At 40.1% G+C, this 25,962-nt stretch overlaps 2 protein-coding genes across 2 annotated transcripts in view; one reads left to right on the forward strand and one right to left on the reverse strand.

Moving 5' to 3' along the window:
- The window catches only part of LOC311296162 (coagulation factor XIII B chain-like), a 409,206-nt gene extending 396,915 nt beyond the window's left edge, over window positions 1-12,291 (reverse strand). Inside the window, exon 1 of the mRNA XM_084417846.1 lies at window positions 12,287-12,291. The gene's annotated coding sequence lies outside the window, so the exon portion shown is untranslated. The remainder of the gene's footprint in view (window positions 1-12,286) is intronic.
- wdr47b (WD repeat domain 47b) lies at window positions 1-25,962 on the forward strand. The gene is made up of 14 exons (XM_084417804.1): window positions 1-177; window positions 1,539-1,708; window positions 2,048-2,131; window positions 2,225-2,309; window positions 3,304-4,079; window positions 5,336-5,447; window positions 7,201-7,370; window positions 17,082-17,309; window positions 17,390-17,557; window positions 17,661-17,830; window positions 19,019-19,189; window positions 19,276-19,407; window positions 22,635-22,853; window positions 25,050-25,962. Exons 2-14 carry the CDS (start codon window positions 1,551-1,553, stop codon window positions 25,190-25,192), a joined length of 2,616 nt encoding a protein of 871 aa, XP_084273930.1. The 5' UTR covers window positions 1-177; window positions 1,539-1,550; the 3' UTR covers window positions 25,193-25,962.

The raw sequence follows: 25,962 nt of genomic DNA on the forward strand, positions 1-25,962 counted from the left end.
GCTGCTGATGGAGAGTGAGACAGGCGGAAGGTGGGTGGGGACATCCGAGCCATTGTCGGGATAAACGCACCTCACGCTCGGGCGACGGAACGCTGAGCTCGCGCTAATCCGCGTTGGAAGGAACGCGCAGTAGAAGATTGACTAAACAATTCGGGCTTGGCCGAGGCTTGATTATAGGTAAGATTTTGGAAATGCTGCATGGATCTTTTTAATGGTGTCTTGCAAGCACGCAGAGAGTTAAAGCTTCACTGCGTTGCATTGGGGGCCAGACAGGGCATGCATACTGTTTTGTAAATGTTAGCGAAAATGACAGATTCGAGGGTGCATTCAGTTAATAAAAAGGTGAGATCAATAATCTAAATCTACCCAATGCTGTCTCCACATTCAAACGCAAGCTTCTCTTTGCTGACAGTAGGCCTACTGCATATGGCTCAAGTTGTCGCAGTACTTGCATGCAACTATTTGCATTTATATTAAATCCAGACTTGTATTTTCTCTGGGTCACGTGGTTTACTTAAATGATGTATGTAATATACGCTTGATTTACTTAGCAGTGTGCCTGAATAATTTACTTAGCATAATGGGGTCATCATACCATATATTTCTATTGTGTTTATGTTTTTTATATAGTTATTCATAATTACTACAGACTAACTTTAAACTCCTTATAAATATTTTTATTTATTTAGTTACTATTTGTTTGGTTTAATAAACCGAGCTAATGTTTACCCGGTTATTTACTGTAATCTATTCCTAACCCCCACTTAGCCTACTAACTTACTTTATTATTATTTTTCTAACATACTTTATTTATTATTATTTAAAAAAAAAAGTGTATTTATTAATTCATGGATTAATTATTTATTTTGTTTATTATGCTGAGATATTGATGTGTATTTCCCTTAAACCTAACCCTCACCGTATTTATTTATTTGTTTGTTTATAATATTATATATATATATATATATATATATATATATTATGAAATGCTTTCATTTATTATTTATTTGTTTTAACATACTGAGAAAATTATGTGCCTAAACTCAAATCTTACTATTTTTTTATTTTACCTCAAATAAATATATTTATTACATTTATTATTTATTTGGTTTAATATATTGATATTTTTGAGGTATTGATATTTCCTTTCCCTTCAACCCAATCCTCACATTTTTTTATGTATGTACATTTATTTGGTTTAATATACTGATATATTGATATTTTCTTGCCCCTTAAACCTAACTCTCATATTTATTTATTTGGTTGTTTGTTTGTTTGTTTGTTTTGACTCTATATTCAAATATGTCTTTCCCTTAAACCTAACCACCACAGAGTTTTATTTATTTATTTATTTATTTATTTGTAAGTTAGATTTTAATTTTGACATTTTATATGTTTGTGGGAGCTGTTGTGGTCCCACGTTGTGGAGGATTTATTATCCTTCTAGGGATAGTAGGTCAAAGCCACACACACACACACACACACACACACACACACTGTCCTTGCTCACAGATAACCTTCTCCCTCTGTCCCTTCAGGAATCTGACACCATGACTGCAGAGGAGATTATAAACATTAAAGAAGCGGAGATAATCAAGCTGATCCTGGACTTTCTGAACTCCAGAAAGCTGCACATCAGTATGCTGGCGCTGGAGAAGGAGAGCGGCGTCATTAATGGACTTTATTCAGACGATATGCTCTTCCTGAGGTGAGTCTTTGAAAACCTAAACAACAAATGTATGCTTAGCGATTCTAATACACTACTGTTCAAAAGCATGGAATCAGTAAGGCATTTATAGGTATAGGTTTCTGAAACAATTTTTATAGTATTCTAAAAACAGTTCTACCTATGACGGCCATTTTAGCAGCCATTTACTTTAAGAAAACACTGTGTCGTCTTTAGAAATGGTTGTGCTGCTTAATGAAGTGTGGACTAAGCAAAAGTTGCTGAAGTATTGAGTACACTTGCATTTTTTGCAGTGGCATCACTTCTTTAACTGGGTAGGTGAACTAATTTTAGGCCTTTTTCGATTTATTTTTTTCTAAGGCAACTTGTTTTAGACGGGCAATGGGAGGAGATTTTGCAGTTCATTCAGCCTTTGGAGTGCCTGGATAAATTTGACAGGAAGAGGTGAGCGACGTCGGTTTGGAATCTTTTGCAGAGACACCCAAGCATGTGTTCTTTGTTTCAGTGTTTTTTTTTTAAATTGATTTATTCTTTCAGGTTTCGATATATCATCCTAAAGCAGAAATTTCTGGAAGCTCTGTGCGTAAACAACGCCATATCTGCGTCAGATGACCCTGAGAATGTGAGTCTTTATGCGTCTGGACTAAATGCCATCATGCTGTTCTAAAAAAAGATCCATTTTGCTTGTCTTTTATGTCAAATGGAAGATGTTTAATTCTATTTTGTATTATCATTATTAGAAGTTTTTGCCAGAAATAGCCTAAAATACTGATAAATAAATAATTTATGCAAAACAGAAAAAAAGTGTAATTGTTTATTATTACTATTATATAAAAGTAAACTTATTTCATTTGGTATAAAAGCAGACAAGCATTATTTATTTATTTATCAGTAATAATAATAATAATAATAATAATATTTGTCCCATGAAAATGCTCATGTTTTATACAAAATTATCAATGCTTAATTGTACATTATTATTATTATTATTATTATTATTATTATTGTTGTTGTTATTATTTTTTGTACCATGAATAATAATAATGTAGAATTAAACTTCCATTTTGCATTATTTATTTAATTTAATTTCTTTATTAGTATTGAATATTGCTTTATTATTATTATTATTATTATTATTAGTAGTAGTAGTAGTAGTAGTATTGGTACCTTGAAAATAGGCGTTAAAATAAATAAACAAACTCAAACAAACAAACAAACAAATAAATAAATAAATAAATAAATGACACTGGTCTTTTATGCAAAATAGAAGAATTTTAATTATTATTATTAATGGTACCACGAAAATAACCTTTAAAATAAATAAATAACGCTTCTCTTTTATGCAAAATTAATTGTTTACTACTATTATTATCATTTGTACCATGAAATAGTCTGTAACATTTATGAACAATGGAAGAAGTTTAATTCAATTTATTATCATTTGTAACATTAAAAGTAGCATTTAATACTGATAAATAAAAAAAAAGATTGAATTAAAAAATATTTTGAGCCATCTCACATTAAACCTCTTGCATCTTGACTCAGAATGTGCCCAAAAGAAGGTTTTATTCAGGAAGCATCCCATGATGACCTCTCTCTCTCTTTCCTTCCTCCAGCTGGAGCTGACCATGCAGGACGCGGTGAAGTCCCTCCATTCCCTGGAAGAGTTCTGCCCGACTAAAGATGACTACAGCAAACTCTGTCTGCTCCTCACGCTCCCGCGCCTCACCAACCATGCCGAATTCAAGGACTGGAACCCCAGCACGGCCCGCGTCCACTGCTTCGAGGAAGCCTGCTCCATGGTGGCCGAATTCATCCCTGCGGACCGCAAACTGAGCGAAGTGGGATTCAAAGCCAGCGGAGACCGTCTGTTCCAGCTCCTCATCAAAGGAATACTCTACGAATGTTGCGTTGAATTCTGCCAGAGCAAAGCGACTGGAGAGGAGATCAGCGAGGAGGAAGTTCTCCTAGCTGTCGACGTTCTGTGCGGGAACGGTTGCGAGGAACTGGACTTGAGTTTGCTTTCCTGGCTGCAAAACCTCTCGCCATCGGTCTTCGCTTGCGCGTTTGAGCAGAAGACCCTCAGCATCCACGTGGACCGGCTCATCAAACCGGCCCGGACGGGTCACGCGGACCTTCTCACGCCTCTGCTCACCAAACTCTCGCCCTGCCCGGCATCGCCACTACGCCGACCCCAATCGGCGGATACTTACATGTCGCGCTCTCTCAATCCCGCCCTGGACGGTCTGTCGCACGGTTTGGTGGGACGGGAAAAGAAAAGCACTGAAGGCGACGGAAAAGCAACGGCCATGTCGCAGTCTTTTGCCAACTTTGGGTATCCCGGGAGCAAAAACGCATTTGAGAGCAACGTCTTCAGTGAGTCGCCAGACAGGTGGGCTCGTGTTCTCACTGAAAGGGATAGTTCATGCAAAATACACTTTTCCTCAGTCCCTGTGTTATTTTGTCTGTACAATGAAAGTCAATGGGGTCCAATGTTTGGACCCCATTGACTTTCATTGTGTGGACATAAATCATTTTTTGTGTTCCACGGAAGAAAGAAAGTCATAAGTATTAGTCATAAACAATTACACACTTCACCTGAAAGTATGAAATTGTAAAATCTAGTCTGACATTCATGCCCTAGATGCAGCGTTGTTACTCTAGTCAGGCGTTACTATGAGTGGTGAAATTCAACATATGGTCAAGCTTAACACTTCTAATCCAATTAAACCCACAGAAATAGACACGGGAAGCTTTACTAGTTAAGTCCAAAACAAACTTCTATGCCAGTCAATATACTTTAGAAAAATGGGTTGTATACTAGATAAGTAGATCAGAAATCATAATGCCAGTGTCACAGTTTTTAGCAAAAGATAGAGATATTAATATTGATTTTGTAATAAATCTACAGTACTCTTAAAAAGTTTGGGGTCAGAAAGATTTTTTTACTAAGAGAATTAATACTTTTATTCAGCAAGGATGCGTTAAATTGATCAAAAGTGAGAGTAAAAACAAAAGATTTCATCTATTTCAAACACTGTTCTATTGAACTTTCTATTCATCAAAGAATCCTGAAAAAATGTATTACGGGTTCCACAAAAATATTAAGCAGCACAACTGCTGAAATGTTTCTTGAGCAGCAAATCATAATATCAGAATGATTTCTGAAGGATCATGTGACACTGAAGACTGGAGTAATGATGCTGAAAATATATCTTTGATCAAAGGAATAAACAGATATTTTAAATAGTAATAATACAGAACAATATTAGAGTTTTTACTATATTTTTGATCAAATAAATCTAGCCTTGGTGAACTTAAGAGACTTATTTCAAAATCAATAAAAAATATTACAGACCTCAAACTTTTTATTGTATATTTATTTGTTAGTTCATGCGTATTTCCTCTATTTTTACATTTAGATTACTTTTTACCGTCATCTAATGCTCATTTAAAGATCATCTTTTAAAATACTATTAACAACAACAAATTATTATTCTATTTTCTATGTGTTTCGAGAGAAGTGTATAATTTTAATATTCTGGTCATAGCGTACAATTAATGATCAATTTATTGTATCAGCCTGAATTTAATATCTGTGCATCCTTAGATATTAAGATGTTGACTGGCGTTGTCCTGTTCCTCCAGAGCACAAGCACAGGCCGAGAGGATCAACGGCTCCGGAGAAACAAACTCACTGCGTCCTCCACTGACTCCCGGCAGGGATGGTGGAGTCATGGGTTCAGGCGAAACACCAGAGGTAATATAGTAGTTCCCTTTTTAAACAGAAACATAATTCTAGTACATGCCCAGGAACTTAAAGGGTTCCCCCGACTGCAACATAGTTTCGGCCCAGATCCGGCCCACATCTGGTACACGAATCTGGGCCGACACTATGTTGCTGTCTGGGTCAGTTCACCCAAATATCATTTATTCACCCTCAATTCATCCCAAACCCGTAAGAATTTCGTTCATCTTCAAAACAAATATTTGTAAAGAAATTTGAGAGATTTGAGTGTATTCACCCAAAACGTTCATAAAGGGATCGTAAAATAAATCCAAATGAATCAAGCAGTTTAATCCACATCTTCTGAAGAGACACAATCGCTTTATATGATGAACAGATTTAATTCAGGCTTTAATAAACTAGACATGGGCCAGGAGATTTTGACGGTATGATAACCTAAAGCAAAAATATCATGGTTTTAAAATATTGCGGTATTGCGATTACAGCTCTAAAATGTGTTATTTTTAAATATCTGGGTAAAAAACTTTTCCATTGAACACAATATATTTTATTTTTAAGCAACATATAGAATATTTAGAACAATAGTAAACGTGTATGTCAGGTTAAATAATAAAATACATAACTGAATTCTTCTTAGTTAAATTAAAATAAATGCAGTCACGCAGTGAATAAACTGACATAAATGCAGTGAGTCTTAACCTGCAGCTCAACAACAATTAGAACATAAATAATTAAAATATTCTGTAAATAAACAACAAAAACTCAAAAAATGCAGTCACTTAAGTGAGCCAGACATGTGGTCAGCTAAAGACCAAACCCCCCCCCAATATTAATATTCATTTTATTTGATTAAATTAATAAAGAAATATCTTACTATTGCAATAATATACACTATTGTACTGTAAAATGCCGTTTCTCTTTGTTGACAACAGATGGTTGGTGCACATTTTGTTCCTAAATGCAAATTATGTATATACTCATACTGCAGGAACGGCATATAACAGAAAATTATAGTGTGTTTCAAAATGAAAACACTGAATACCTTGAAAACGGTAACCGGCCCATGCGTATTATAAACATTATAAACATTGATCAGCTGATGTACACAGTCACAGAGCACTCAAATATGGCAAACGAAAGCTCAAGCATGTTTGCTAGACATGCGAGAACCATTGAGGATCATTTTCACGCGTCACACCATCATGTTTGAGCTTCCACAAGAACCAATGAGGTTCGTTCTTCATGTTTGAGCTTCCACAAGAACCAATGAGGTTCGTTCTTGTGCAACAATCAAGTACGGTTGAGCTTCTGTTTACCATATTTGATGTGCTCATTGTTCGCTGATCATGTTTATATTTAAATAAAAGCCTAAATTCAATATGCTCATCATATAAAGCCATTGTGTCTCTTCAGAAAACTTGGATTAAACCGCTTGATTAATATGGATCTCATTATGAACGCTTTGATTTAATAAAAAATGTCTTCATTTGTGTTTCGAAGATGAACAAAAGACTTATGGGTTTGGAACAACTTGAGGGTGAGTGAATGATGACAGAATTGTTGGGTGAACTATCCCTTTAAAGAAGTGACAATTATTTTGTCATTTACTCACCTTCATGCCATTCAAAACTATTCAGTGGAGAACAAAATGAGATGTTGATGTCTTTAAAGTTATACAGGTTTGGAACGACATAGGGGTGAGTAATATGATGACAGAATTGAAGGTGAACTGTCCCCGTGTGTGTGTGTGTGTGTGTGTGTGTAGGAGCAGATGCAGGAGTTCCAGCGTCAGCGTCTGCGAGTACAACAGCATCTTGAGCAGAAGCAGCAGCAGAGACAGCTGTACCATCAGATGCTTCTGGAAGGTGGAGTTCATCCTCCAGACCAGCCCACAGACGCAGCACAGCACAGTCTCACACAGAAGTTCCTGAACAGGTCAGATCCAGGTGCCTCGCGTACATAGGCTTTCAGGTGTGTTGGAACCGCAGTGTTGTTGAATGATTATGTGCCTTCTGTTGGTGATACAGATGATAGAGCGAGATTGTAAGTAAGAGCGTCTTGCCACAGACTCTCATTTGTTTCACTTGATTTATTGATGCGCCTTTACTTTCAGGCAGGGATGATATAAATAGCATTGCTTTGTTATATTATATAATATTATTAATCTTAAAATCATTTATTATTATTTGTCATATATTCCTAGTGATAAATCTAAATCTGAGATTACCAGCAATTTATTATATTACATTTATACCAATTTTTTTTTTATATATATATATTTTTTTATGACTTTTCAGCAATTTTGTGATCATCTTATTTGCTTTCATTAATGTAATGTAATGTAAATGATAAAAATGTAAAGATTATTAATTAAATTGCGTTAGGTATATTTTGGCATTATTCATTAAATCTGTCTTCTGATAGTATACTGATAACATAATATAGTTAATCTGGTAATATTTGTCAATTTTGAGTTACATTGTAAAAAACTTTACTATAAATATTTCCCATTATAATAATTGAATAGTTAATATATACAGTATTCCACACATTTTGTATATATATATATTTTTTTTTTTATATCAGCAGTTCATAATATCATATTTTACTTTTTTGTTAATTGCTTTTCAGATTTTTTTGGTGAACATCTTTTTTCTCATTATTTATATTATGTATATATTGCCATTTATTAATTAAATATTATTTAATAATTAATATATTTTTTACACATTGTACTTTTTTTATATATAATTTTGAGATTTTTATGAAAGTATATTTCATAAATAATTTAAATAATTACTAGTTGTAATAACTTTTTTCAATTTATTTTAAAAAAATTGTGAATCTCACAATTGTTTTTATTATTATTAATTCTTTATTCCAGACCCTTGGGTCCATATCAAAAAGTAAAAAAAAAAAAAAAAAAGAAAGAAAGGAAAAAAATAACATACAAACATAGATTTACATACAAACATTATTTAAGAACATACAGACTTGAGTTCCAGTGCTTCCAGAACCAGGAGTTCCCTTTCGTTGTCACTCCGAGTTACGTCGGATGACGACGAATGGGGTTTCGCTTAGAAATCCTATCATCTTCGAGTATTAAAACACGAGCCAATGGCAAGGAAATGCCATGGGTCTGCGGAATTTGCATAGCGTAACTCCGCCCCACCCTGGGGGTATAAAGGAAGTCGCGAGCAACATGCAGATATGTTTTCGCTTCGGAGCCAAGTTCAGTACTTCACTCCACAAGCCTTTTGAGTGTCATCTCAAATCTCTTCGAGACGAGCGGCTCTTCAGTGTGTTGGTGTGACGGCGCTTCCAGCGAGATCGCATTTCCTGCTGCTGGTTTGTGCAGTAATCTGCCGACAGTGAGTGTGTTTCTCCCTGGGTGCTTCAGCACTCTGCTGAGCTTTTCCACTCTCTAAAAAGAGCTGCACGCGGCACGTCTTTTTCAAGACGGTTCGCCCGTGTATTTTCTGGATGTGTGTGCGTCAGTCATCTGCCTAACGGTCGCGAGCGCTGTTTTGCGTGTTGGGCTTTATCACGCTTGGCAGCGCTCGTTGATGAGTCATGTTTTCATTGCGGGAACATGACCTTCGCGATGTTTATAGATCAAGACTCAATGATCTCCATGTGAGTAGAGTCCCCTCTGCCACACCCCAATTTATCTCTTCCTCGAGAAGGGATACTTTGGCTGGTGGCCAGGGTGATCTGAGGGTTTGGTGTGGCACAACAACCGACGATTCAATTCCTCGGGCCACACCCCCCTCCACATCGCAGACCATGCACTCACAGCATCACAAGGCGGGCTTGATTCCTCTGGAAATGAAGTTTCGACTGCGTTGCCTCCCACGGGAGTGCCATCGTTGCCGGGACCGATCCAGAGCTGTCAGCCATGCTTTCCCGGGCAGCTGAAAGCATCGGCTGGAGTGGCCCCGCCCTCCCCCCGAGCGCTGTAAGCTTCTCCCGGACGTGCATCAGGACGCCTGCGCTGCGCGAGACTCCACGTGACTTTCGCGGCCCGCGGGTGTCCTCCGCCTTCGCTGCTTTCGATCGCACGGCGATCATGGTCTGTATGTTCCCTGTCACTACAGTGGCACGGTCATGCAGTGCTGTGTGTCGCCTGCGCCTTCGATGCAGTGCTGTCCCGGGAGTTCTGTCGAACCGGCCGCAGTGGAACGCTAGTCCTTCCCTGGCCAACCCTGGCAGAACGCGGAAATTCTAACCAGCCCCTACGCTGGGACGCTATGCCTCCCATGCCCGGCCTGGTTGTTCCGCCACGCACACTACTGACCTCGCTCTCGGGCGACATCGGTACCTGCGTGATCCTGGGTCAGGTGATGTCCACTATGTGGTCCAGACATGGGCTTAGCCAGGTTGATGTGGCAGGGTCTGAGAATTCATTTTCTCAGCTCCCCCATGTCCCAGGCTGAGCTCTTTGGCGGTGTGGCTTCGACCACCTGAAGCAGACTCGGGTCCGGCACCGATGGTCATCCATCCGTGAGGCCTCCTCAGTCTGCTTCCCGCCAAGCCCCCCTCCATGCGGCTGCTCCCCTCTGGCCTGCAAACGGACCTGAGCAGGAGGAAGCCGCAGGAGGGCGGCGCTGCCCGTCTCCGCCCCTTAGACTGCCACACCAGCCTAAGCAGCACCTTGAGGCGGGCAGCCTGGTCGGCGGGGTGGTTGAGGACTGCGCCCAACAGTCTTCGATCAATCCACAAGCAGACTGAGGCTTCTGCACTGACGGTCATCCGTCGGTGTGGTCTGCTTAGTCTGCTTCCCACCGACGCCGCCTCCTTGCGGCTCCTCCCCTCGAGCCTTCACTGGCCTGAGCACAAGGGGGTCGCTGGAGGCTGGCACCGCCTGTCTCTGCCCCTTAGCCGGCTAACACCTGGCTGAGCAGCACAAACCTGAGACAGGCAGCTTGGAGTTAGGGCTCAGTTCTTCAGGAGCTGGTAGCAGGACCACTCCTTCCCCCGCTTGAGGGCTGGGTGAAGATCTCTACAAAAGAACTAATGCTCTTTCTCTGAGCCCCAAGAGGCTGTGGATGACAGCACGCGCCGCCCACGGGCCACGCTCCTCTCATCCCCCTCTGTCGCCAGACCCCTGCCAGAGCACGCCCCCGTGGGACGCTGGTCCTCCCCTGGCCTCCTCTGGCAGGACGCGGTTTATGGCCGTGCCCCCGCACCGGGCCGCTATGCCACCCACGCCTGGGCCGGTCATTCCGCCTCGCTGCACCCCCGACAGTACGTCTGTGGTTCGAATAACCCTGCTGGCGCAGTTTCTGGAGGCCTGGCTAGAGCTTTCCGGACTGTCCCGCCGGGTCGGAGAACCATCAGGCTCGGCTACGTGATTCAGTTCGCGTGGTCTCCTCCCCGCCTCAGGGGAATCCGCTCACTATGGCCGGTGGCAATGCCCCTGTCATGAGAGCGGAGGTCGCTACCCTACTGGCGAAGGGTGCGATCGAGACTGTCCCTCCAGCCGAAATGAAGTCTGGGTTTTACAGCCCCTACTTTATTGTACCGAAGAATCCGGTGGGTTACGACCAATCCTGGACCTGCGCGTCTTGAACCGCTCCCTTCAAAAAAGAGGACGCCGTTCAAGATGCTCACGGCCAAACGCATTTTCGAATGCGTGCGGCCGCAGGATTGGTTTGCAGCGATCGACCTGAAGGACGCCTACTCCCATGTCTCCATTTTTCCTCGACACAGACCGTTTCTACGGTTTGCTTTCGAGGGACAGGCATACAGTACGCGGTTCTCCCTTTCGGGTTAGCCCTGTCTCCTCGCGTCTTCACGAAGGTTGTCGAGGCAGCCCTTGTTCCCCTACGCGAACACGGGGTTCGCATCCTGAACTATCTCGACGACTGGCTGATCCTAGCTCACTCTCGAGACCAGGTTTGCGAACACAGGGACCTTGTGCTCCGGCACCTAGCTCGTCTGGGCCTTCGGGTCAACTGGCAGAAGAGCAAACTCTGCCCCATGCAGAGGATCTCTTTTCTCGGTATGGAGATCGACTCGGTCGCCATGTGCGCGCAGCTTACGAGCGAGCGCGCGTAGTCACTGCTGACTTGTCTTCGCCAATTCAAGGGCAAGAATGCGGTTCCACTGAAACTATTTCAGAGGCTCCTGGGGCATATGGCATCCGCAGCCGCAGTAACGCCGCTCGGATTGCTTCATATGAGACCGCTTCAGCTTTGGCTTCACGATCGAGTCCCGAGGTGGGCATGGCAACACGGCACGCTCCGAGTCCCAGTGACTCCGACCTGCCGTCAGACCTTCACCCCGTGGTCGAACCTCAATTTTCTACGGGCTAGAGTGCCCTTAGAACGAGCTTCCAGGCATGTTGTTGTCTCCACAGATGCCTCCACCACGGGCTGGGGTGCCATGTGCAATGGACATGCTGCTGCAGGTTCCTGGACAGGTCCTCAGCGCCTTTTGCATGTCAATTGCCTCGAGTTGCTGGCCGTACGCCTTGCCCTGCACCGCTTCCGAGCGTTGCTCAAGGGTCAACACGTACTAGTCCGATCAGACAATACCGCCACAGTAGCGTACATCAACCATCAAGGTGGTCTACGCTCCCGCCGTATGTCGCAACTCGCCCGCCACCTCCTTATATGGAGTCAGAAGCATCTGAGGTCGCTTCGAGCCATTTATATCCCGGGACACCTGAACCAGGCGGCCGACGAGCTGTCTCGAGTTCGGCCTCTCGCTGGAGAATGGCGACTCCATCCCCAGTCGGTCCAGCTGATTTGGGATCAGTTCGGAGACGCACAGGTAGATCTGTTTGCCTCCCACGACTCGTCCCACTGCGACCTGTTTTATTCCCTGTCCGAGGGCACGCTCGGCACGGATGCACTGGCGCACAGCTGGCCGCGGGGCCTACGCAAGTATGCGTTTCCCCCAGTGAGCCTCCTTGCGCAGACTTTGCGCAAGATCAGGGAGGACGAGGAGCAGGTAATATTGGTTGCCCCGTATTGGCACAACCGCACCTGGTTCCCAGAACTAGTTCTCCTCGCGACAGCACCTCCCTGGCCAATTCCTCTGAGGAAGGACCTGCTTTCTCAGGGACGGGGCACCCTTTGGCACCCTCGTCCCGATCTTTGGAACCTCCACGTGTGGCTCCTGGACGGGAGGAGGTAGGTTTGAGTACCCTACCACCAGCGGTGGTGGCTACCATCACTTCCGCTAGAGCATCGTCCACGAGACATGCCTATGCGTTGAAGTGGAACCTCTTCGTCAACTGGTGTTCTTCTAAACAGCAAGAACCCACGAAATGCCCGATCAGTGTCGTGCTTTCCTTCCTGCAAGAAGGGTTGGAGCGAAGGCTGTCTCCCTCCACCCTGAAAGTGTATGTTGCCGCTATTGCCGCACATCACGATGCAGTTGAAGGTAAGTCTCTGGGGAAGCACGACCTGATCATCAGGTTCCTGAGAGGAGCGAGGAGACTAAATCCTCCTCGCTCTCCTCTCGTTCCCTCTTGGGACCTCTCAGTGGTTCTAACTGCCCTGCAGAGTGCTCCCTTTGAGCCTCTGCAATCAGTGGAGCTTAAGTTCCTGTCTATGAAGACAGCGCTCCTGGTTGCATTGGCCTCCATCAAGAGGGTAGGGGACCTGCAGGCATTCTCGGTTGACGAAGCGTGCCTGGAATTCGGGCCGGCTATCTCTCACGTGATCCTGAGACCCCGGCCTGGATATGTGCCCAAGGTTCCCACCACACCCTTTCGAGACCAGGTGGTGAACCTGCAAGCGCTGCCCTTGGAGGAGGCAGACCCAGCCTTGGCACTGCTCTGTCCAGTACGCGCCCTCCGTGCTTACGTAGACAGAACGCAGTGTTTCAGGACCTCAGACCAGCTCTTTGTCTGTCATGGTGGGAAGCTGAAGGGAAAGGCTCTCTCGAAGCAAAGGTTGTCTCACTGGATAGTGGACGCCATTGCTTTGGCTTACCAGCAGCAAGGTCGACCGTGCCCCCTTGGTGTGACGGCCCACTCCACCCGGAGTGTGGCATCCTCTTGGGTTCTAGCGCATGGCGCCTCGCTAACAGACATCTGCAGAGCTGCAGGCTGGGCGACACCTAATACTTTCGCGAGATTCTACAATCTCCGAGTTGAGCCAGTTTCTTCTCATGTACTCGCTTCAACTAGCCGGTGCTAGATTCTGCTCAGGTGTCTTCGCTTGCTCGCCATTCCTCTCCACGGACGGGATACGTGCGATATTTCCTCAGGTGAGCCTCATAAGCCCTGAGTCTCCTCCAGCACTGTTGACGTCAACGCCAGAGTTATGCCACCGGCAGCTTTCGCGCTTGGCTAGGTGCCTCCATGTGCATGGTTCCCCCTCCGGGCGACCCCCACATGTGTATTCCACTGTAAGCCTCTTTGAGCATGTGTCTTTCCCTTGGCAAGCCACCTTGCCACCCCTGGGGTTGAAATATTCCACCTGCGGCTGGACACCCCAGTGACTCCGTATGCAGCCCTTCGGGGTCATATGTGTTTTCCAAGTCCCCCCCTTCGGGTTGGGCATGATTGCATATTTCCACTGAGATATGCTTCCCAGTGTACCTTGGTATTCCTGTGTTAAGTAGGAGTCCTTCGTCCGTGCCAGTCTCACGACAGGGAGCTCAGACTTACGCAGGGCACTGGAAGACAGTCGAGAGGTGGCGTGATTATACGGGAACCCCATTCGTCGTCATCCGACGTAACTCGGAGTGACAACGAAGGGGAACGTCTCGGTTACGTATGTAACCCTCGTTCCCTGAGTAGGGAACGGAGACGTTACGTCTCCCTGCCACTTCCGCTGTACCGCTGGAACGCCTGAGTTCAGTCTCGGCTCCTCAGCGAAGACATATCTGCATGTTGCTCGCGACTTCCTTTATACCCCCAGGGTGGGGCGGAGTTACGCTATGCAAATTCCGCAGACCCATGGCATTTCCTTGCCATTGGCTCGTGTTTTAATACTCGAAGATGATAGGATTTCTAAGCGAAACCCCATTCGTCGTCATCCGACGTAACGTCTCCGTTCCCTACTCAGGGAACGAGGGTTACATACGTAACCGAGACGGAATACCTTGTATCACTTAATATAGATTGTATTTCTGATTGTATTTCTCGAATCACCCAATCGACACATGAAATTATAGATATAATTCCTTAACACAGCATGCAATGAACATCACTAGATACGAACATTTGGCTTGCACTTGTCCACCTTGGGAGTTTAAGCAGAATTCTTAATGCATCCTTAAATGCCACCTGAAGCTTTTTCATTTTAGCTTTCCTATATCTACACCATAGATGTGCCGTGTAAAATGATTTACAGTAAGCTCTAAAAAGAGTTTACATTACCTGTGCACATTTGCCTGTCCATATATCTTACAGTTAAATGACTGCTTTGCTGTCATTACATTTTATATACAGTGAGGAAAATAAGTATTTGAACACCCTTCTTTTTTGCAAGTTCTCCCACTTGGAAATCATGGAGGGGTCTGAAATTGTCATCGTAGGTGCATGTCCACTGTGAGAAACATAATCTAAAAAAAAAATCCAGAAATCACAATATATGATTTTTTAACTATTTATTTGTATGATACAGCTGCAAATAAGTATTTGAACACCTGTCTATCAACAAGAATTCTGACCCTCAAAGACCTGTTAGGCCCCGATCACACCTAACGCGTTTTTCAGGTTCGAAAACGCGAGGTGCACAGCTTTTACCATCACACAGAACGAGCAGTGCGCTGCGTTTTTTATGTTGCTAGGCAACCACTGAAACAACTATCCTGTCAGTCAAGTAAACGTCAAATCAGCATTTTATTAAATATATTTACTTTCTGTTAACATTGTGGTAGTTACGGTCGTGAAGTCGTTAAGTTCCTGGTAACCTGCGAGAGCACCACAAGTTTATCCTCCATCATCGCACTCTCCTGGCGTTCAAGCAACTGTAGCTTTTATCACTAAAACGGAAGGCCCGCCTCTCACTTCATTCAATTGGACAGTGAAAAAAAACGCGATGACGTCGGGCGCTTTTTCTGCTCGGAGTTGCTTTTTTTTCAACTTCAAAAACGCGAGGCGCAGCGGGCGGTAAAACGCGAGGCGCAGCAGGCGCATAAACAGCGCGCAGAACGCTCGCTGCCATAGGAAACCAATTGAAAACAGGCGCCTCTCACTGCAAAAAACGCGTTAGGTGTGATCGGGGCCTTTGTCTGTCTTTAAAATGTCCACCTCCACTCCATTTATTATCCTAAATTAGATGCACCTGTTTGAGGTCGTTAGCTGCATAAAGACACCTGTCCACCCCATACAATCAGTAAGAATCCAACTACTAACATGGCCAAGACCAAAGAGCTGTCCAAAGACATTAGAGACAAAATTGTACACCTCCACAAGGCTGGAAAGGGCTACGGGGAAATTGCCAAGCAGCTTGGTGAAAAAAGGTCCACTGTTGGAGCAATCATTAGAAAATGGAAGAAGCTAAACATGACCGTCAATCTCCCTCGGACTGAGGTTCCATGCAAGATCTTACCTCGTGGGGTCTCAATGATCCTAAGAAAGGTGAGAAATCAGCCCAGAACTACACGGGAGGAGCTGGTCAATGACCTGAAAAGAGCTGGGACCACCGTTTCCAAGGTTACTGTTGGTAATACACTAAAACGTCATGGTTTGAAATCATGCATGGCACGGAAGGTTCCCCTGCTTAAACCAGCACGTCAAGGCCCATCTTAAGTTTGCCAATGACCATTTGGATGATCCAGAGGAGTCATGGGAGAAAGTCATGTGGTCAGATGAGACCAAAATAGAACTTTTTGGTCATAATTCCACTTAAACGTGTTTGGAGGAAGAAGAATGATGAGTACCATCCCAAGAACATCATCCCTACTGTGAAGCATGGGGGTGGTAGCATCATGCTTTGGGGGTGTTTTTCTGCACATGGGACAGGGCGACTGCACTGTATTAAGGAGAGGATGACCGGGGCCATGTATTGCGAGATTTTGGGGAACAACCTCCTTCCCTCAGTTAGAGCATTGAAGATGGGTCGAGGCTGGGTCTTCCAACATGACAATGACCCGAAGCACACAGCCAGGATAACCAAGGAGTGGCTCTGTAAGAAGCATATCAAGGTTCTGGCATGGCCTAGCCAGTCTCCAGACCTAAATCCAATAGAGAATCTTTGGAGGGAGCTCAAACTCCGTGTTTCTCAGCGACAGCCCAGAAACCTGACTGATCTAGAGAAGATCTGTGTGGAGGAGTGGGCCAAAATCCCTCCTGCAGTGTGTGCAAACCTGGTGAAAAACTACAGGAAACGTTTGACCTCTGTAATTGCAAACAAAGGCTACTGTACCAAATATTAACATTGATTTTCTCAGGTGTTCAAATACTTATTTGCAGCTGTATCATACAAATAAATAGTTAAAAAATCATACATTGTGATTTCTGGATTTTTTTTTTTTAGATTATGTCTCTCACTGTGGACATGCACCTACGATGACAATTTCAGACCCCTCCATGATTTCCAAGTGGGAGAACTTGCAAAATAGCAGGGTGTTCAAATACTTATTTTCCTCACTGTATATTTAATTTGATATATCTCAGCCATCGCCACCCTGCTCTCTGGATATCACCATCAGCCATCGTTGTCTTGATGGTTTGTGTAGGTCCATTCAGAAACTGGAGGAACTGAATGTTGGAATGGAAGATCTGGGAGAAGACGTCCAGGCTTTGGCCCAGCAGTGCAACGGTACGGCAGCGAGCGGAGCCGGTAAACAGACCCCAGAGAGCGGCTCCGGCCGGGACAAGACGCCGGTGATCAGCAGCACCCCTCAGAAAGGAGGAGGCCGGGGGGTGCCGTCTCTGGACGAGTCCCCAGTGCTGGTCAACCAGAGGTTTCTCAAAGCTCTCAACCCTACCAAGCTGAAGTAACTCTGCTTTGTGAGCTTGTTTTAATGCTGAGATATCATGACAGTGTGTTTCAGGATGAGAAACCCAAATCCCCATTCGTTGCAGTAGAGACGCTGGAGGACACGCAGGCTGTGCGCGCGGTCGCCTTCCACCCGTCTGGGACTCTCTATGCAATCGGCTCCAACTCCAAAACACTGCGCGTCTGCACTTACCCACAGTCCCTCAAAAACAGGTATGTGCTCTGTATTTAACACGCTTTTAGGGCTGCACAATATTGGGAAAAACTGACATACATCTGTGATTATATATTCCCTCTGTCTGTTCTGCTTGTATAGCACTGAAGCTCCAGCAAAGCAGCCTGACATCTGCTTCAAGCGTATTAAACACCATAAAGGCTCTATTTACTGTGTGGCCTGGAGTCCCTGCGGGCAGCTTCTTGCCACGGGCTCCAATGACAAGTATGTCAAAGTTCTTCCTTTCAACGCAGAAACCTGCAACGCCACAGGTAATGTGCCTAATAATGTCAGATCACACAATGTTTTCCTACTAAATCATAACATGCACTTAAAGTAATTTTAGTACTGTAATTGACTAAAAGTATTTGGCTGTACATTAAGCTGAAGCTGAAAAAAGCTGAATTTTCAGCATCATTACTCCAGTCTTCAGTGTCACATGATCTTTTAGAACTCATTCTAATATGATGATTTGAAGCTCAAGAAACATTTATTATTATTACCCATTATATTATATTATATTATCACACATTTTCAGGAAATCTTTGGGATTCTTTGAGTAGAAGTTCAAAAGAAATGTATTTATTTTAAATCTTCTGCAATATTATAAACGTCTTTACTGTCACTTTTAATCAGTTAAAGGCATCCTTTCTGAATAAATATATTAATTTATTACCAATTTTTTTAAATCTTAATATATATTAAATTAATATACAATATACATAAATACTTATACATTTTATTTATAAAGTCTGTGACTTTATATCTTACATCTTGTGAATTTCTTTTTCATTTTAATATTTATCTAATTTTACCTTTTATATATTTTTATTTATTGCACTTAATGTACAACAACCATTTATTGCACACATTGACGGCAACAACCAACCAATGTACAATAATATATAGAATTTATAATATATAAAATATAAAGTTATAGTATTAAATATAACGTATATGAATATTTAAAATATATATATTCTTATATACATTTGTATTATTCACAATATATTCATTTATTTTTTGATTATTAAATCATAAATAATATTAAAATGAAAAAGAAATTCACAAGATGTAAGATATAAAGTCACAGTCTTTCTAAACAAAATGTATAAATATCTATGATTTTATATTTTGTATATTAATTTAATATATATTAAGATTAAAAAAGGTTTGGGGTTAGTACATTTTTTGGTAATAAATTAATATCATATTTATTCAGAAAGGATGCTTTAAACTGATTAAAAGTGACAGTAAAGATGTTTATAATATGTTTTTTTGTTTTTTTTACAGTTACCTTATATTTATTTATATATATATATATATATATATATATATATATATATATATATATATATATATATATATATATATATATATATATATAAAAAATGTTTTAAATGTCCTTGGAATGGAATATATCAGTATTAAAAGGGTGGTGTGTGTGCATTGGACTGCAGGGCCGGATCTAGAGTTCAGCATGCATGACGGCACTATCAGAGACCTGGCGTTTATGGAGGGTCCCGAGAGCGGAGGTGCCATCCTCATCAGTGCTGGGGCTGGAGACTGTAACATCTACACCACTGACTGCCAGAGAGGACAGGGCCTGCACGCGCTCAGCGGACACACAGGTGCTCTCACACGCTAACCCTCCTTTTTATTTACGCCCTCAGTGTCTATAACAGGACGTTATATCCCTGTGTTGTACGATACGCAGGGCACATTCTGTCTCTGTACACGTGGGGCGGGTGGATGATTGCCTCCGGATCTCAGGATAAGACGGTGAGGTTTTGGGATCTGCGCGTGCCCAGCTGTGTGAAGGTGGTTGGGACGGCTGTGCATGGAACAGGTGTGCGTTTCCTCTCAGCTCCTGTAGATTTGAAAATCATGCTTTTCCCCATTATTGTTGAATCACGGAAGCTACACCAGTTACTTTGCCAAGAGATTTATTATTTTTGTACATGTGTCAGCATAGGAGAGAAACAGGCATAGAAGAATAAGGCTACATGAGGGGTGGTCTTCATTCCAGATTTCTCTGTTCCCCATTTCTCTATTCCCTCACCCCTTCATGACAGCTGTAATGGTTTCTCTATGTTTCTCCTTCCTCTCACCCCATCATGCCTCTGTTTCTCTGGAGAGGTACAGTAAGGATTGAGCTTATATACACCACTGAGGGACTTAGTTACAACTTCCTTGGTAGCAAAAACATGTTGCTTATGTTTAAGGAACGTATACCTCATGCTTACACATGGCACAATCCACTTTCCATATTAAGAAACTATCCCTCGGTGTATACATTTGTGGTACATTTGTATCAGTTGAAAAATATTCCTTTCTTTGTGAAGAATATGCCAACTGTACACATTTGAAGTTACATTGAACATGTAACATTGCACATACTTCTAAGCAAAATATAGCTCATCCCTTATCTCTCCTCAGCACACATATACAACATACTCTGACTTCAAAAAATACATTATGAAATTATTATGAAAATTAATAAAGAAAAATAGTACTAAAAAATAACATTAAACAGTAAAATTTTAGTCTTCAGCTCGTTTACAAGCCTTTATTTAGGACATTGTGTGGCAACCAACAAAAAATATTACAGTTTTTCTCAATTGCTTAAACACTATAACCAGGCTTTTGAACTAAAATTTCAAAACCATAACGGCATTTATCAAAAAGCACACCCATTTCACTAAACTATAAACACTATTCCCTGTTTTGACACATGAGTCAGATTTGTTGAACTGTCACTGTAGAACTCTACACACAAACCCCTTCATTTCTCATTGCCTACACCATGTTGTCATATAGAAAGCACTAGCATTCAAAATAATTCACTCAAGTCAGCACAGCTTCAGCTCAGTTAGCACACAATTACCCAAGTGAAAACACTAAGAGTCAAAATTTAACACACATCAATCAGAACCTTCAATAGATAGATAAAAGGGCCCAAATCAGTTTATTGCGTTTTGGAACAATGGATCCAGAAAGACATGAAGGAAGAGGGATAAGAAGGAGGAGGAGGAAGGGCAAGAACAAGAAGACAAGCAGTCTCAGATGAAATTCAAGCCACTCTAGTTGCCCATGTCTTAGTCAATGGTGTGACTATGAGGGAGGCTGGACTACGAGTAAGGCCAAATTTGAGTCGCTTCACCGTCGCCTCGAGAACCTTCAGGGAGGAGTGGTGGCAAACAAAATTCTAGCACTGAATAAGAGACAAACATTTCCAATAGTCTTTGATGAGGTGTATTTTCTTGCAAGAAAAGGCCATCAGTCGTACAGTCACACAGAGTGGCACAGAGTGTGACAGTGAAGGGAGGGCATCCTTTCTCCTTTACAGTCTTGACTCCCAGAATGTTATCTTTCTAGGCAAATGATGGTATTTCAACCATACATGAAACATTCTTAGATGTGTTCATCATATTGTATCCTTGAGTGGAGGCTCTCCTGTCACGTCCCAACACTCTTTACCATTCCAATACATATTAGAATATGGTTTGTGTGCACTGTAAAAAATTTCTAACCCTCCCAAATCAAAAATTTCAAGTGACCGATAACATCTAAATTTTTCAATTGGCCCAAGTGAAATTCTGTAAATTATAAAATTAAATGTACAGATTTTCACTTGGGCCAACTGAAAAATTTAGATGTTATCGGTCACTTGAAATTTTTTATTTGGGAGGGTTAGAATTTTTTTACAGTGTGTGCTCTTTTACTGTCATATGTTGGTCACATACATCATACTGTAAGTAAATATTTAAAAAAAAAATAGAGGAGAGAGTAAAAAAAAACTAGTAATAAAAACTCGGTGAGTGTTTTAGCGCAATTTTCTCACCTAAATCTACAGTTTTTCTCAGTAAATCTTTTCCTGGATTTTTTTTGTGCGTTCCCGAGATTAGACCTTCCTTAACATAATGCCGAAAACCCGAAGTCTCTAGGTGGTCTGGTTGAGGAGTAGATAGAAGTGCAAGATTGGTGCGCACAGACAGAACAGAAATCATGAGTTAACAATCGCAATTTGTCCGTGGAGGAAAATTGCGCTAAAAAGAGTAAAAAAAAAAATGTGTGTGTGTGTGTGTGTGTTTTCTGTGTATGAATAAAAATGTGCCAATGTATCCATTGGTTGTGTCTTTTGTGTTCATCATGTGAAAAGGTTTGTGATGGGGGGAACCACAAGCTACATAACTTACCAGTTTTGGAAATGTTGTTTTGAATTTATTGCACCAGTGTGTTAGACTATGTTGTAGTGTGTGTGATTTTGAGGGCTTGTGTGTCCAGTGTGAGGGCAAAGTTTGGTTTTTCAGCAAGAGTGAATGGTTTTGAGTGTAGAGCTTCATTTTGACCTGAAAATAGGATGTTTGGGGAATTGGGTGAGACGTTATGGATTTGTGTTTATAGTTTTGAGAATACGAGGCATAGTTTCAAGAAATGTGTTTAAGCAATCGAGAAAAACTGTAAATACAACATAATAATAACTACAACAACAAAACCAATAACAACAGCAATAATGATAATAATAATAATAATAATACAAAATATTATATGAAAATAACCATAATAAAAATAAATATTATTATTATTATTGCTGTTATTATTAAACACAGTATTAACATTCAAAACTAATTCAATGGCAACCAATACAAAAAAATTCAAGAATTAAAATAATAGTAATAACAACAACACCATAATACACAACATTATATGAAAATAACAATAATAATATTGATAATTATTTTTAAACAATATTAAAATTCAAAACCAATTCAGTGGCAAACAAAGAAAGAAAATGATCATCATAATTATAAAATATCATATGATGGTGATGATAATAGTAATACTAACTAAACTACTACTAAATTATTAGTATCAGTATTTCAGTATATTATTAGTGTCAATATCAGTAATTCAATGACAACCAACACAATAATAATAATAATAATAATAATAATAATAACAATCACAATCCCAATAAAAATTATAAAAAACTACAACAATGATATAAAATCTGATCATATGATAATAATAGTAATAATTCTGGATCATCTGTATTGTTGTGTCATGTGACAGGAAGTGCTGTGGCCTCAGTGGCAGTGGACCCCAGTGGGCGGCTCATGGCCACCGGATTGGAGGACTGTCGCTGCATGCTGTATGACATCAGAGGCGGGCGCAGCGTCCAGGCGTATCGCCCGCACACCAGCGACGTTCGTTCTGTGCGCTTTTCTCCTGGTGCTCACTATCTGCTCACCGGGTCCTATGACAACAAAGTCATGATCACTGATCTTCAAGGTAGGTTGTGCTACAAATTATGTTAATATCATCACATCATTATTTCTTATTTTTCAACCCTCTCTCCAACCACCTGTCATAAAAAGTCTCCTGCCACATCTAATCAGTTCTCGTCAAATTAATATTTTCACTCAAAATGACAGTAAATGTCACATTACAGAAGTAATATGCTTTCTGGGTGACATTTCATATCAGTTTAATATTAGTATTAATATTTCATATCAGCATTTAATAACTGTGTGTGTGTGTGTGTATATGTATGTATATATATACAGTGCTATGCATAAGTGAATACACCCATGCTAAAGTTGACTAAAAAGAGGAATAAAAAATCATATTTTGGAAATTGAACTTAATGCCTTAATTAAAAAAATTAGGAAAAATCCAACCTTTAAGGACACCAATTTTCTTTGTGAATGAATAATGTATCGTAAATAAATAAATGTTCTTCCTTAAAATACAGGGTGCATAAGTGTGTACACCCCTATGTTAAATTCCCATAGAGGCAGGCAGATTTTTATTTTTAAGTATTTTTAAAAAAAAAAATGTAGGATACTATGCATCCTGATAAAGTTCCCTTGGCCTTTGGAATTAAAATAGCCCCACATCATCACATAGCCTTCACCATACCTAGAGATTGGCATGGGGTACTTTCCATAAGATCATCTCTCAATGCAAATCAAACTAGCTATTAGGCTAACTGAAATAAAACCATGCCAATCTCTAGGTATGGTGAAGGCTATGTGATGATGTGGGGCTATTTTAATTCCAAAAGGCCAAGGGAACTTTATCAGGATGCATAGTATCCTAAATTTTTTTTTTTTTTTTTTAAATACTTAAAAATAAAAATCTGCCTGCCTCTATGGGAATTTAACATAGGGGTGTACACACTTATGCACCATGTATTTTAAGGAAGAACATTTATTTATTTACGATACATTATTCATTCACAAAGAAAATTGGTGTCCTTAAAGGTTGGATTTTTCCTAATTTTTTTAATTAAGTTCAATTTCCAAAATATGATTTTTTATTCCTCTTTTTAGTCAACTTTAGCATGGGTGTATTCACTTATGCATAGCACTATATATGTATATATGTGTATATATGTGTATATGTATATATGTGTATATATATGTATATATATGTGTATATATGTGTATATATATGTATATATATATGTGTATATATATGTATATATATATGTATATATGTATGTATATATGTATATGTATATATATATGTGTATGTATATATATATATATATATATATATATATATATATATATATATATATATATATATATATATATATATATATATATATATACACATACATACATACATACATACATACATATACATATATATATCCATATATGTATATATACAGTATATATAAATATATATATACATACATACATACATGTGTGTGTATATATATATATATATATATATATATGCAAAAAAAATATATATATATATATATATATATATATATATATATATATATATATATATATATATATATATTTTTTGTATTGTTTAATGAATTGGTTATGAATTTTAATATTGTTATTTATTATTATTAGTAATACTAAAATGTTTTTTATCACACTGCAGAAGTAATATGGCTTGTGAATGCCATTTAATATCTGTTTTTATCCTATAAATGTATTATTATTAATTACTATATTTTATCATAAAATTGAAAAAAACAAAACAATTCAATGAATATTGTCAGTTATTTTCACTAAATTAGCTTTAAAAATTAGTAGTAGTAATATTAATAATAATAAAAAAAAAATTATTGTTGGTTTTAATTAATTGGTTTTGAATTTTTTTTTAAACATATTACTATTAATAAAATATAATCCCACTGTTCCTTTGGCGCATAAAAGAAGCAACGCTTGGTTTGAATTCCATTTCTTATTTTTTTTTCAATGTGTTTTTTTTTTTTTAAGAATTATTATTTTTTTTTTATTCTCATTACTATATATATATATATATATATATATATATATATATATATATATAAAAATATATAATTATTTTTAATGAATTGTTTTTGAATTGTAATATGTATTTAATAATAATAATAATAAATCCCACTGTACTTATTCATGTCACATTATGGAACTGGAAGTAATATTTTTATGGGATTTTTTATGAAATTGAATTTTCTATGCTTTTCTCCAGGTGATCTCACCAAAACCCTGCCGGTTACTGTAGCCGCTGAACACGGTGATAAAGTGATCCAGTGCCGATGGCACACCAGAGACCTTTCCTTCCTGTCCTCTTCAGCTGATAAGACTGTCACACTGTGGGCGTATCAGCCTTGATCCACAGAAACACTGATCCTCCTGCATTTAGAAAGACAGTTAAGAGTCAAAGTATATCAGTGTGTTTCTTTGTATCTCCTCCAAACCGACTGTTCGTTCTCAGCCCTAGTCATATCTACATTTGGAATTGCACGTCTACTGGAAGAAACAGCTTTATTGTCAAATATATTGCAATTCAGAAGAAAAAAAACACACGTTTTTTCACTTACAAACACGGAACATTCCACTCGTAGCATTGCTTCTGTATTTTGCTATTTAGAGTGAATGAAACAGTCCTGAAAATGTGAGCTGAATTGTGCCTTGATGATGTTCTCTGTAGTTACACTTATTCAACTGAATGTCTTGTAAATATGAGCTATTGTATAGGCCTAAATGCTAATCAAGGCATAAAACCATTGTATAGCACATTGCACTATGAACACCATGCCAACACTGTTTATGCAGCATGAATATTCATCTCTTCATTTAAATAAATGTAAATAAATCAACAGCCCGTAAATGCTGAGGATAAATGTTTCGTGAAAGTCATCCTCCTCAGTGTTGTTGAAACGGTTTCGTGCATTTTAGGAATACTTTTATTTTGGATTGTCATTTTCCTAATGCATATATTTATATGCATCACTTTTGCACATCAATTCAGCACCTTTTTCTATTGACGCAGCAGAGGACAATTATAGGACTCTCTCAATCATTTGTTGTATAAAGTATGTATTGGTAAATTATTTGAACATGGAAATAAACACAGTTTTCGATTATGGGATTTAGCCTTA

Source organism: Rutilus rutilus (assembly GCF_951802725.1).
Source record: "Rutilus rutilus genome assembly, chromosome: 8".
Lineage (NCBI taxonomy): Eukaryota > Metazoa > Chordata > Actinopteri > Cypriniformes > Leuciscidae > Rutilus > Rutilus rutilus.

Bases quoted from the DNA above. Each gene is read 5' to 3' on its own strand.
- wdr47b (XM_084417804.1), top strand. From the start codon at position 1,551: ATGACTGCAGAGGAGATTATAAACATTAAAGAAGCGGAGATAATCAAG. The intron at 1,709-2,047 runs GTGAGTCTTTGA...TTTTTTTCTAAG, and splicing joins GACGATATGCTCTTCCTGAG to GCAACTTGTTTTAGACGGGC. The intron at 2,310-3,303 runs GTGAGTCTTTAT...TCCTTCCTCCAG, and splicing joins CGTCAGATGACCCTGAGAAT to CTGGAGCTGACCATGCAGGA.